Source organism: Choloepus didactylus, chromosome 8 (assembly GCF_015220235.1).
Source record: "Choloepus didactylus isolate mChoDid1 chromosome 8, mChoDid1.pri, whole genome shotgun sequence".
Taxonomy (NCBI): Eukaryota; Metazoa; Chordata; class Mammalia; order Pilosa; family Megalonychidae; genus Choloepus; species Choloepus didactylus.
This window is the reverse complement of record NC_051314.1, coordinates 11,667,890-11,679,856: the sequence shown is the minus strand read 5'-3', so window position 1 is coordinate 11,679,856 and position 11,967 is coordinate 11,667,890. Positions and strand designations below refer to the sequence as shown.

The following is an 11,967-nucleotide window of genomic DNA, read 5'->3' as shown; positions in this document are numbered from 1 at the left end:
AACTGAAACCCCAGTTGGACCTAGGCTGAGGTATATTTGCTTGTTCAGAGAGTGGTGCTATCTATCACAGTGAGGCTTTGCAGTTTGGGCTGCCGTGGGGGGATGGAGCTCCTGGTTCAGGTCTGCAGTTTTCTGCTCACAGATTCCATGCTGTGATCTCAGGCATTCCTCTCAATCCAGGTTGGTGCACGATGTGTGGACAGTCATAGTTGTCCCCCAGCAGTTATTCCAGATCATTTACTAGTTGTTCCTGGTTGTTTATTAGTTGCTCTGGGGGGACTGACTAACTTCCACTCCTCTCTATGCTACTGTGTTCTTCCGTCTCTTGCTAATGTCTTTTGATGCACAAGTTTTTAATTTTGATGAAGTCCATTTTTATCTATTTTTTTTCTTTTGTTGCTTGTGCTTTTGATGTAAAAATCTCAAAATCTGTAACAGGTTCTGAACTACAAGATCCTGTACTTCAAAGCCCTGAAAAATTTCCCTGTGTTTTCTTGTAAGAGTTTTATAGTATTAGCTCTTATATTTAGGTCATTGATCCATTTTGGATTAACTTCTTTATATGGTGAGAGGTAGGGGTCCGCATTCATTCTTTTGCACATGGATTTTCAGTTGTCCAAGCACCATTTATGAGACTGTTCTTCTCCATTTGAATGGAATGGCACCCTTCTCAAAAATCAACTGGCTGTAGATGTATGGATTTAATTTCTGGACACTTAATTCCATTTCTTTGGCTTATGTATCTATCTTATGCCAGTACCACATTTGTTTTAATTACTGCAGCTTTGTAGTAAGTTTTGAAATCAGGAAGTGTGAATCCTCCAACTTTGTTTTTCTTTTTCAAGATTGTTTTGGCTATTTGGGATGCCTTGTAATACCATATGAATTGGAGGATCATCTTTTCCATTGAATTGAATTTGTAGATCACTTTAGATAATATTGACCTCTTAACAGTGGGGCTTAACAATATTAAGCCTTCCAATCCATGAACGTAGGATGCCTTTCCATTTATTTAGGTCTTCTTTAATTTCCTCCAGCAATGTTTTGTAGTTTTCATTGTACAATTCTTTCACCTCCTTGGTTAAATTTATTCCTAGGTATTTTATTCTTTTGGGTGCTATTGTAAATGGAATAATTTTCTTGATTTCCTTTTGGATTATTCATTACCAGTGTATTGAAACCCAGTCGACTTCTATGTGTTTATCTTGTATTCTGCAACTTTGCTGAATTCACTGATTAGTTCCAGTAGCTTTCTTGTGGATTCTTTGGGATTTTCTATATGTAGGGTCATGTCTTTTGCGAATTGATATAATTTGACTTTCTCCTTTCCAATCTGAATGCCTTTTATTTCTTCCTTTTGCTTTATTGCTGTGTATTACAGTATAATATTGAATAACAGTGGTGACAGTATACATACTTGTCTCATTCCTGATCTTAGGCAGAAAGCTCTCAGTCTTTCACCAATGAATATGATATTTGCTGCAGGTTTTTCATAAAGACCCTTTATCATGTTGAGAAAGCTCCCTTTCCCCCTAGTTTTCTGAGTGTTTTATCATGAAAGGATATTTGGTTTTGTCAAATGCCTTTTCTGCATTAATTGAGATGATCATGTGTGTTTTTCTTCATTCTGTTGATGAGGTGTATTACCCTATTTGATTTTCTTACGTAGAACTATCCTTGCATTCCTGGAATAAGTCCCACTTGGTCATGATATATAATCCTTTAAGTATACTGATGGATTTGGTTTGCCAGTATTTTGTTGAGGATTTTTGCATCTATGTATAAAAGGGATACTGGTCTGTAATTTTGTTTTCCATTGCAGCCTTTATCTGCCTTTGGTTTCAGGTTAATGCTGGCCTCATAGAATGGGTTAGGAAGTATTCCCTCCTCTTCTATTTTTTTGGAAGCATTTTAGAAGGATTGGGGTTAGATCTCCTTAAAGATGGCAGTTAAGCCATCCAGTCTTGGAGTTTTCTTTTATTAGAAGGTTTTTGATTACTGATTCAGTCTCTTCACTTGTTACAGGCCTATTGATGTTTTCTACTTCTTGTGTCATATTAGGTAAATTTTATGTTTCTAGGAATTTGTCCATTTCATCTAGGTTTTCTAATTTGCTTGTAATTGTTCATAGTATCCTCTTATAGTCTTCTTTATTTCTGTAAAGTCATTAGTAATGTCCCCATTTTAGTTCTTGATTTTAGTTATTTTTATCTTCTCTCTCTTTTTCTTTGTCAGTCTGGCTAGAGGTTTGCCAATTTTATTGATTTTTTTTTTTCCCAAAAACCAACTTTTGGTTTTTTGGTTGCTCTCAGTTGTTTTTCTGTTGTCTATTTCATTTCTCTCTGCTCTAATCTTTACTATTTCATTCCTTCTACCTACTTTGGATTTAGTTTGCTCTTCTGTCTCTAGTTTCTTTAGGTGTGAGGTTAGGTTTTTGATTTGAGGTCATTCTTTTTTTTTTTTTTTGATTTTTGATTTCTCACTTTTTTTTTTTTTTTTTTTTTTTTTTGAAATGCAGAAAACAGTTTATTTTATTTTGTGAACAAATTACATGGCTCAGGAAGGCTTCATTCAATGTCGACAGCAACTAAATTCGTGAAACATGTTTGTCTTTTATTTCTAGGTAGGTATAACAGGTTATATCTGACAGCAGCCCTGGTTTTGGTTTTGAAGTGCTGCCTTTTAAGACTTGTTCCCTTTCCAGCGTTATTTTCATTCTCTCAACCTGCCACTCTCGAAAACTCACTTTTCTTTTGCATTTTGCTCTACACGTCTAAACTATGGAGTCAAAGTAAGACCCAAGATGGATTGGAAAAGGTCTCAGAATACTGTCAAGGCCACAAAATGGTTAGCAATAGAATCTTTAGTTAAGAACAATGATCATTAACAACATGAAGCTAAAACAAGTATTTGAACTCTAATATTTGTTACTTCAGAGAAAAAGATTTTTTAATAAATTTTGGTAGGAGGGGACTCAGCCTGTACAAACATATTCTCAGATAACTTCAAGGATCTTGCTGTTGTTTTTTGGCACCATAATCCTTACTGAGCTTTTTCATCACATCCCCATGGCTGATCCCTTCCACCTCATGCTTAACTGCATTATAATTCTCCCTCACATATTTGGCAAATTGTCTCACATGTGGTTTAATGGGGGTTCCATCTTTTCGAGTTAGCGGCAACATGACCAGAGTTCCCCTGCATCTAGCACAGATAAAGCGATCGGTGTTCAATGATCTGGTGTAGCGGCCAACCCTGGATTTGCACTGAGTATGTTCATAATTAATTCTGTAGTTAATCTTATAGTTATGGCAGCGGGTCACCCTGGGCAGCTCAGGGTGCACCATATTGGATTTTTGGGCATAATACTTCCACACGTCACCATGGGAATCACGGACACCATCAAGGAGCCAGGAAGCTGCATGGCATATTTCATGGATCAACGTGTCCCGGAGTCGGTCTGCAGAGTCACAGACTTTCAGAGAAATCTCAATCTTGGCATAGCGCTCTCTCTTGAGAGTTCTGGATCTCGCAAGTTGTGCAAAAGCCAGCAGTACTAAGCATCTTTTTATTCCAGCTTATGTCTATCTTCTCTGGCAGCTTTTTATCAAAGATGGAGCTGTTAAACAGGCTATACATTCTTTGAACCAGTTCATCCTTATTGTGCTTATAATTCTTTCCAGAATACTGCTTGGAGTTTTCCAGGCCAAGCAAGAAACATCCAGGTACTTTACGTACATTCCTTCTTTTCCATTGCATTTGCCTTGGTTTAGTGTAAACTGGTGGCCAGTAGGCTGTATCCAGTCCAGACTTGCAATTTTCAGTTTTTACTGAGCTAGGTTTCTCCTTTGAAGGTGCACGCCTCTTTCGTCCTGTAGCAGCAGGTGTCTCAGATATATTTTTGGTCTTAGCTTTCCTTTTCTTTGGTTGTTCTACCACAGGTTCAGGCTCTTCAACAGGTGGCAAATGTTCTTCTAAAAGCATCAGTGCAGCCTCAGGCTCCTCTGGCGGTTGGCAGATTTTTTCACCAAGATTCTGCTGACCAACATCTTTGGAAGAATTGCCTTTAGGGGCAGAAAATTCATCCTGCTCTTTTTCAACTGAGGAATTTTGGCCCATATCACATGAAGACTCTTCTGTCACCACTGGGTCCTCTCAGTCACTATCAATAATAAGTACTGGAGGCTGCTGGGTGGAAGCCTCCTCTTCAGTATCAAATGACTTTTCCAGAACCTCATTTCCACTTCTTATATCCATTATCTTAGGTCTCTTTCCTGCAAATAAGTAGTCCTCATCAGGGTCTGAGTCATCAATCACCAGGCAGCCAACTTGTCTCATCTTTTCCACTTTCTTTCTGGCCACAATGGCCTCAAATTCTTTATCACCGCTTGAGTCAACAGTAAAAATGTAACTGCGGTGAAGCAAAGCATATTCCTGCTCAGAATCATTCAGCAAATCAGAGAGAAGGTGACTGGATATCCATTGTTAGCCATTTCTTACAGAGATCCAAAATCCAGCCCAGAGGAGTCATGCTGCAATGAGCATCACTTTGATGCTGGGAGACTGGCTACATTCCAGGACCAGTCCTCATCCTGGATCTGCAATCCGTGAGCCTTTCTTCCTTTGGACATTTCCACCTCTCTTTCTGTCGCTCGAGGAGTCTGATTGTTGCTCCTCCTTTCCCTCCTTTGACTCTTCGCTCACCTCCGACTATACGTCAGAGGTGTGCGAGAGGCTGAGCAACTGTCTCACACTCTTTTTTTTAATTCCTGGAAAAGGAAACTGAAAACTGCTTTGACTTCCCAAAGAAAATGGTGCATTGCTTAAAAAAATAGCAAGGAAATCACAATATCATTCAGTCTAAATTATAATTGTTTGTATTCCCTAACAAAGGAATAAAGCATCCTCTGCCCTCCCTCAGACCTCAAATTCAGTCATTCCCAAATAAAATTTTATTATTTCTAAACTTCTCTTTTATTCTATACCTCAGAAAATATTGCTATTAATCAATGAATTAAGGCTGGAATTTGGAACTTTTTGGGAATATGTGTGGTGGCTATTGATTAGTGAGGTCCTGAGGATAGAATCATCCAGAAACCCTCTAATAAGAAACAGGCTCTGTTGATACTACCTTAAAAACAATTCCTTGCTTCACGTCATACCATCTGGGCTGGTTTGGATGTATTATGTCCCCTAAAATGCCATGTTCTTAAATGCAGTCTTGTGGGGGCAAATGTATTAGTGTTGACTAGATTGGAATCTTTGGATTATGTTGTTTCCATGGAGCTGTGACCCACCCAACTGTGGGTAATGACTTTGATTAGATTATTTCCATGGAGGTGTTGCCCCACCCATTCAGCATGGGTCTTGATTGGTTTACCAGAGCCCTGTAAAAGCTCAGACAAGGAGCTCAGTGTTCTGCAGCTTACAGAGACAGTTTGAAGATGGCCATTGAAAGCTGATGCTGACATTTTGGAGAACACCATTTTGAAATGCAGCCTGGGAACAAGCAGATGCCAGTCACGTGCCTTCCCAGCTAACAGAGGTTTCCCAGATGCCAGTAGCCTTTTTCCAGTGATGGTACTCTATCATTGATGCCTAGCCTGCATACTTTATGGCCTTAAGACTGTTAACTTTGTAACTGAATAAACCCCTGTTCTAGTTTGCTAATGCTGCGGAATGCAAAACGTCCGGAAAACCTCTGTTAGCTGGGAAGGCATGTGGCTGGCGTCTGCTCCAAAGCTCCGGCCTCAAAACGGCTTTCTTCCGGGATGTTCCTCTCTAGCAAGCTTGCTCCTCTTAAAAACGTCACTCATAGCTGCACTCCGTTCAGTCTCTTTGAGTCAGCATGTTTTATATGGCTCCACTGATCAAGGCCCACCCTGAATGGGTGGGGTCACACCTTCATGGGAGTATCCCACCAAAGTCACCACCCACAGCTGGGTGGGGCACATTCCAAGCAAATCTAACCAGCACCAGAACGTCTGTCCCACAAGACCACAAAGATAATGGCATTTGGGGGACACAATACATTCAAACTGGCACATTCCACCCCCTGGACCCCAAAATGACATTATCTTTCCAAATACAAAATACATTCATTTCATCACAATACCACAAAAACTTAAACCATTTCAGTAGCAAAAGTTAAGTACAAAATCCCATCAAAATCAATTACAGGCATGGTGGGTCCTAAGGCACAATTCTCCTTTAGCTTTGGATCTGTGGACTTAGAACAAGTTATATGCTTCCAATATACAAAGGAAGGACATTCATAGGATGAACATTTCCATTGCCATATGGAGAAACAGTGAGGAAAACAGGGTTAACAGGACCAAAACAGTTCCTAAAACCTGCAGGACAAACTCCATTAGATTTCAAAGTCTGAGAGTCATTTACAGAACAACGTTGCATCTTTGGGGCTTGAGAGAGCGGGAGTCTAACCCTTCCTAAGGGCCTTTTCGGCAGCCCTTTCCTCTCCAAACGCTTAGGTGAGTGCTCCAACATACCCACACATTGGGGAGACCACCTTCTCGGCCCCACCCTCCTCAAACATTGGGGCAGCACCCGGATTCCCTTCCATCTCCGGGGCACACGCTCAACCCCTTCAGAACAGTGTGGTGGCAGCCAGGCTCTCCCCAATTCCCTGGGAATGTGCTCCACCCTCTTTGGGACCTCGGGTGGCAAAACTCTTCCAGAGCATCCAGGCAGAAAGCCCGCCCTCGACCTCCAGGGCAAACTCACCCTTTCCATGCATGTGGGCTGCTCCGCTCTCCCAGCCTGAGACCTCTTGACTCCAGACCTCAACCTCCGTGGCTCTGCCTTTGAATAAATTTTTCCTTCAGTTTGTTCCTTGTCTGTCTCCTCCAGTCCAGACCGGCAATGGCTCCATCTATAAAGATCTCGCAAAAATTCTGTTGGCTTTGCATGAAGCATGCAGGGGTCAAAGCCATCAGACAATAGGACTTTCCACAAATCCTTTCTGGATAATTCCATCTCCAATCTTGGCTTGTACTGAAATGGCGGCTGGGTTCCATGTTTGGTTACATCCTCATGTTGGGCTGTAGCTTCTGGGATTCCACCCCCTGAAAGCCTGTAATTTTCCAAGCCATCAACTTCTGGTTTCTTTGAACCCAAGAGTTCAGTTCTAAGTTTATCTCTCTCCACTCGCATTTTACTATAAGCTGCAAGGAGAAGCCAGGGTATATCCTCCACAGGTAGTCTGGAGATCTCCTCAGCTAAGTATTTCAGTTTGTCACTTTTAAATTCTTCCTTCCATCTGACACCAGGACTCAATTTTGCCAAATTCTCTGCCACTTTAAAACAAGGTTCGCCTTTCTTCCAGTTTGCAACAACACATTCATCATTTCTGTTCAAGACCTCATCAGAAGTATCTTTAGAGTCCATATTTCCACAAGCAGTCTCGTTAAAGCAGTTTTGGCCTTTTCTATCAAGCTCCACACAATTCTTCCAGAAACTTCCCCTTATCCATTTAAAAAGCTGTTCCAACATGTTTGGTATTTGCGAACTCAGCAGCAAAAGCACCCCACTCTCGGTACCAAAATCTGTTCTAGTTTGCTAATGCTGCGGAATGCAAAACGTCCGGAAAACCTCTGTTAGCTGGGAAGGCATGTGGCTGGCGTCTGCTCCAAAGCTCCGGCCTCAAAACGGCTTTCTTCCGGGATGTTCCTCTCTAGCAAGCTTGCTCCTCTTAAAAACGTCACTCATAGCTGCACTCCGTTCAGTCTCTTTGAGTCAGCATGTTTTATATGGCTCCACTGATCAAGGCCCACCCTGAATGGGTGGGGTCACACCTTCATGGGAGTATCCCACCAAAGTCACCACCCACAGCTGGGTGGGGCACATTCCAAGCAAATCTAACCAGCACCAGAACGTCTGTCCCACAAGACCACAAAGATAATGGCATTTGGGGGACACAATACATTCAAACCGGCACAACCCCCTTTATAACGACCAGTCTATTTCTGGTGTTTTGCAAAATGACAGCATGAACAAACTGGAACACCATCCGAATGACAAATGCATCCTCACTGATCCTGCATCAGTCTACAAATCTTCTACCTCACCTTGCATATCCTGTAGATCAAGAGCCAACTCAGTACCATGCCTAAAATCCTGATTTAGTTATGCAAAGTTAACAAACTCATGTTAGAACTTATGAGAATACTTTAAATTATAAAGTTAAAATTAATAGTTCTCCAGCGCCTTCCTTTAGGACTGTCACACTCTACTCCATTCATAGTGAATTAATTGCAGTTTCCCAAATTCTACATCTGTTTTCATGCCACTTAAGTGCATAGTGTTTACCATATGTGGTAACCAGCCTGCTACCCAATGATCCCTTCCCACTTGTATTCATGCTATTGTGTAATCTTTTCCCACATTGCATAGGAATAGTCTGTATGACCAATAGGATGCAGTAGAAGTGATGGAATGTTACTTCCAACACTGGGTTATAAAAGTCACTCTGGCTTCCATCTGTCTCTCTCTTGGATGACTTGATTGGAGGACTCTAGTTGTCATGGCATGACAGCCTTTATGGAGAGGCCCAAGTGGCAAGGAATTCAGGCATGTGAGTGAGCTTGGAAGTGGATCTTCCAGCCTTAGTTAAGCTTACAGATGATTGTAAGTCTAAAAAACAGATTAACTTCAACTTCATGAGAAACCCTGACCCAGAACCAAACAGCTAAGCTCTTCTCAGATACCTAGCTCTAAGAAATTGTGCTGTAATCTTTTTTTCTTTTAACCAATTATATTTGGGATTAATTTGTAACACAGCAAATGTACTTTGAGGCATTTAGGAAGTACACCATGAATGTTATAGTATGGTCATGATTATTATCTTTGTTGTTGTTGTTGTTTTGTAATCCAGCTTAAAAATCACCTCCTCACGTAGATGTACCTGACTCCCAGGATAGATTGTTTCCTTTTGTTTTCCCACTGTCCTTGGAGCTACTTCCAACTTTTTCTTGTCAACAAAGGCTGTAATCTTTATTTGACTGTCTTCCAGAGTGGACTCTAAACTCAACATCAGGAACTTTATATTATTCATCCTTAGATACTCCAGTCTCAGCCCGTAGCCTGGAATGCTAGTATGCTGAGTGAATGGCTGACTTTGACTCATAAAACTTAATCTTCCCTCTTTCTCCTCTTCTTCTTTACTAAAAAATACAGGAATATAGAATATATATAGCATTTTTGCTTTTTTTTTTAGAGTTTTTTTTTTGAAATAAATTCAAAGTTATATGAACAGTTGCAAAAACAATACTAGCCCCATACACAGAATTCCATCATACCCTGACCCCCCTCCCCCGAAAGCTCAATCCACTAACTTTAACATGCTGTCACATCGCTATTTCTTTCCCTCGCTATCTATCATCCATCATCTATTGCTCTGTCTTCTGAACGTATGAGAGTTAGCTGCACACATCCTTGAGCATACACTATAATTCACGTATACACTTCCCATGAACAAGAGCATTCTTTTATGCAATCCCATTAAGTGCAGCTAAGAAGTACAATAGATTCAACAATGATACAAAGCTTACATTCTATATTTCCTTTTCCTTATGTCTCAACTGTGTCCCTTTGAGCCACCTGTCCTCTATCCTCCAGTCCCATTTAAGTTCATCCTTAGCATTCAATTGTCATCTAGGTAGACTGTCTTTTTTTTTTTCAGTTGTGGAAACATATATACAGCCTAAATCTTCCCATTCCACCCCCTCCCTAGCCTTTCATTAGTGGGATTAATCACGTTTAGAATGTTGTAATGCTCTTTCCCACCATCCATTACTAGAAATTTCCCTTCACCTCAAACAGCAACCCTACACTCATTTCTTAACTCCCCATTGCCCCTTCCCCCATTTCTCTTAACCCAAACTCTACTTTTCATCTCTATGGTTATATTCTCTGATAATTTCTTTGTGGTTACTGTGGGGCTTAAAATTAACCTCTTAAATCCGTATCAATCTTGTTTTTCTTTGATACCACCTTCACTTCAATAGGACACATGAACTATGTTCCTATACTCCTTCATTCCCCCACCTTTATATAGTTGTCTAAAATTACATATTTTACATTGAGTTCAAAACCACTGATTTGTTATTAGAGTTTGTGTATTTTATATCATGTAGGAAGTAACTAGTGGAATTACAGTTCAAAAATTATTGACTTCTATTTGTATTCCATTGTGGTTGGAGAATGTGCTTTGAGTATATTCAATTTTTTTTTTTTTTATAATTTCTTGATGCTTGTTTTATGTCCCAGCTTATGGTCCCTTCTGGAGAAAGATCTGTGATCACTAGAGAAAAGTGAGTGTCCTGGTGATTTGGGATGTAAGGTACTACATATGTCTGTTAAAATTCTCTGTATCTCTTTCTTCTTTCCCTGTCTCTCCACCAGAAGGGCTGCCCTCAGAATCTGAAGTAGGGCAGGTCTTTCATCGGCAAAGTCTCTCAGCATTTGTTTGTCTGTGAAAAATTTAAGCTTTCCCTCAAATTTGAAGGAGAGTTTTGCTGCATAAAGTATTCTTGGTTGGAAATTTTTCTCTCTCAGAATTTTAAATATGTCATGCCACTGCCTTCTCACCTCCATGGTGGCCGCTGAGTAGTCACTACTTAGTCTTATGTTGTTTCCTTTGTATGTGGTGAATTGCTTGTCTCTTGCTGCTTTCAGAACTTGCTCCTTCTCTTCAGTATTTGACAGTCTGATCAGAATATGTCTTGCAGTGGGTTTATTTGGATTTATTCTGTTTGGAGTTCGCTGGGCATTTATGCTTTGTGTATTTATATTGTGTAGAAGGTTGGGGAAGTTTTCCCCAACAATTTCTTTGAATACTCTTTCTAGACCTTTATCCTTCTCTTCCCCTTCTGGGACACCAATGAGTCTTAAGTTTGGATGTTTTATTTTATCTATCGTATCCCTGAGATCAATTTCGATTTTTTCAATTTTTTTCTCCATTCTTTCTTTTGTTCTTTAATTTTCTGTTCTTTGGACTTCTAGGACACTGAGAAGTTGTTCAGCTCCCTCTAGTCTTGTATTGTGAATATCCAGAGTCTTTTTAATTTGGCCAACAGTTTCTTTTATTTCCATAAGATCTTCTATTTTTTTATTTACTCTTGCTATGTCTTCTTTATGCTCTTCTAGGGTCTTCTTTATGTCGCTTATATCCTGGGCCATGGTCTTCTTGATGTCCGTTAAATCCTTTGCCATGTTTTCGTTCCTCGATTGTAGTTCTTTGATTTATTTTGCGAGGTATAGTGTGTCTTCCGATATTTTGATTTGTGTGCTTGGAGTTGGATTCTCCATATCTTCTGGTTTTATCATATGCATTAAGATTTTCTGTTGTTTTTGACCTCTTGGCATTTGTTTTGCTTGATAGGGTTCTTTCAAGTTGTAAAGAAAAAGGGATATCGATCTGATTTTTCAGGTACACAGTTTGGTGATGTACACTTTAACTAACCAGCAGATGGCGTCTGTGAGTCACCTATATCCCTCAAGTCAGTTCTCAACCTTTTTTCCGTGGTGTGTGGGGAAATGATTCTTGTGGGTTCAGTTGGAGAACTCAGTTTGGGTGTGTTGCTGGAGCTGTCCGCCCTGAATGTGGGGCGTGTGTATGGGTGGCCAGGGAGGAAGGGCAGTTCTAATGTTCAAATCCCCCAGGATCCTGGAGATTCAAGGCCGCCACAAGAGTCTAAGCCTTTATTTCAGTTCAGCCCCAGACCCTCTCTCTCGCTGATCCATACATCACTGGACTTGGCGTAGTGTCCCTGGGTTCTCCGAGCGGATCCCCCCTCCCAGCCGCGCTCCTCCAGGAGCTCAGCTGAGGGAATGCGGTGCTACGTCACCAGTGCGCGCCGTCCCACAAGGGAAGCCCTGGGCCACCGGCCTGTGCAGCGGTCCACTCCCAGCCCGAAGCAAAAATGGCCGAATGGGGTGTCTCAGCCC

The 11,967-nt window shown here is 40.8% G+C and overlaps 1 protein-coding gene across 1 annotated transcript; it reads right to left on the bottom strand.

Moving 5' to 3' along the window:
- Positions 1-3,005: 3,005 nt before the first annotated feature.
- Positions 3,006-4,231, bottom strand: LOC119542538 (acidic repeat-containing protein-like). The gene is given in 2 exon segments (XM_037847337.1): positions 3,006-3,506; positions 3,508-4,231. Coding segments are annotated over 2 exon segments (1,113 nt in total). The 5' UTR covers positions 4,120-4,231.
- Positions 4,232-11,967: the final 7,736 nt, after the last annotated feature.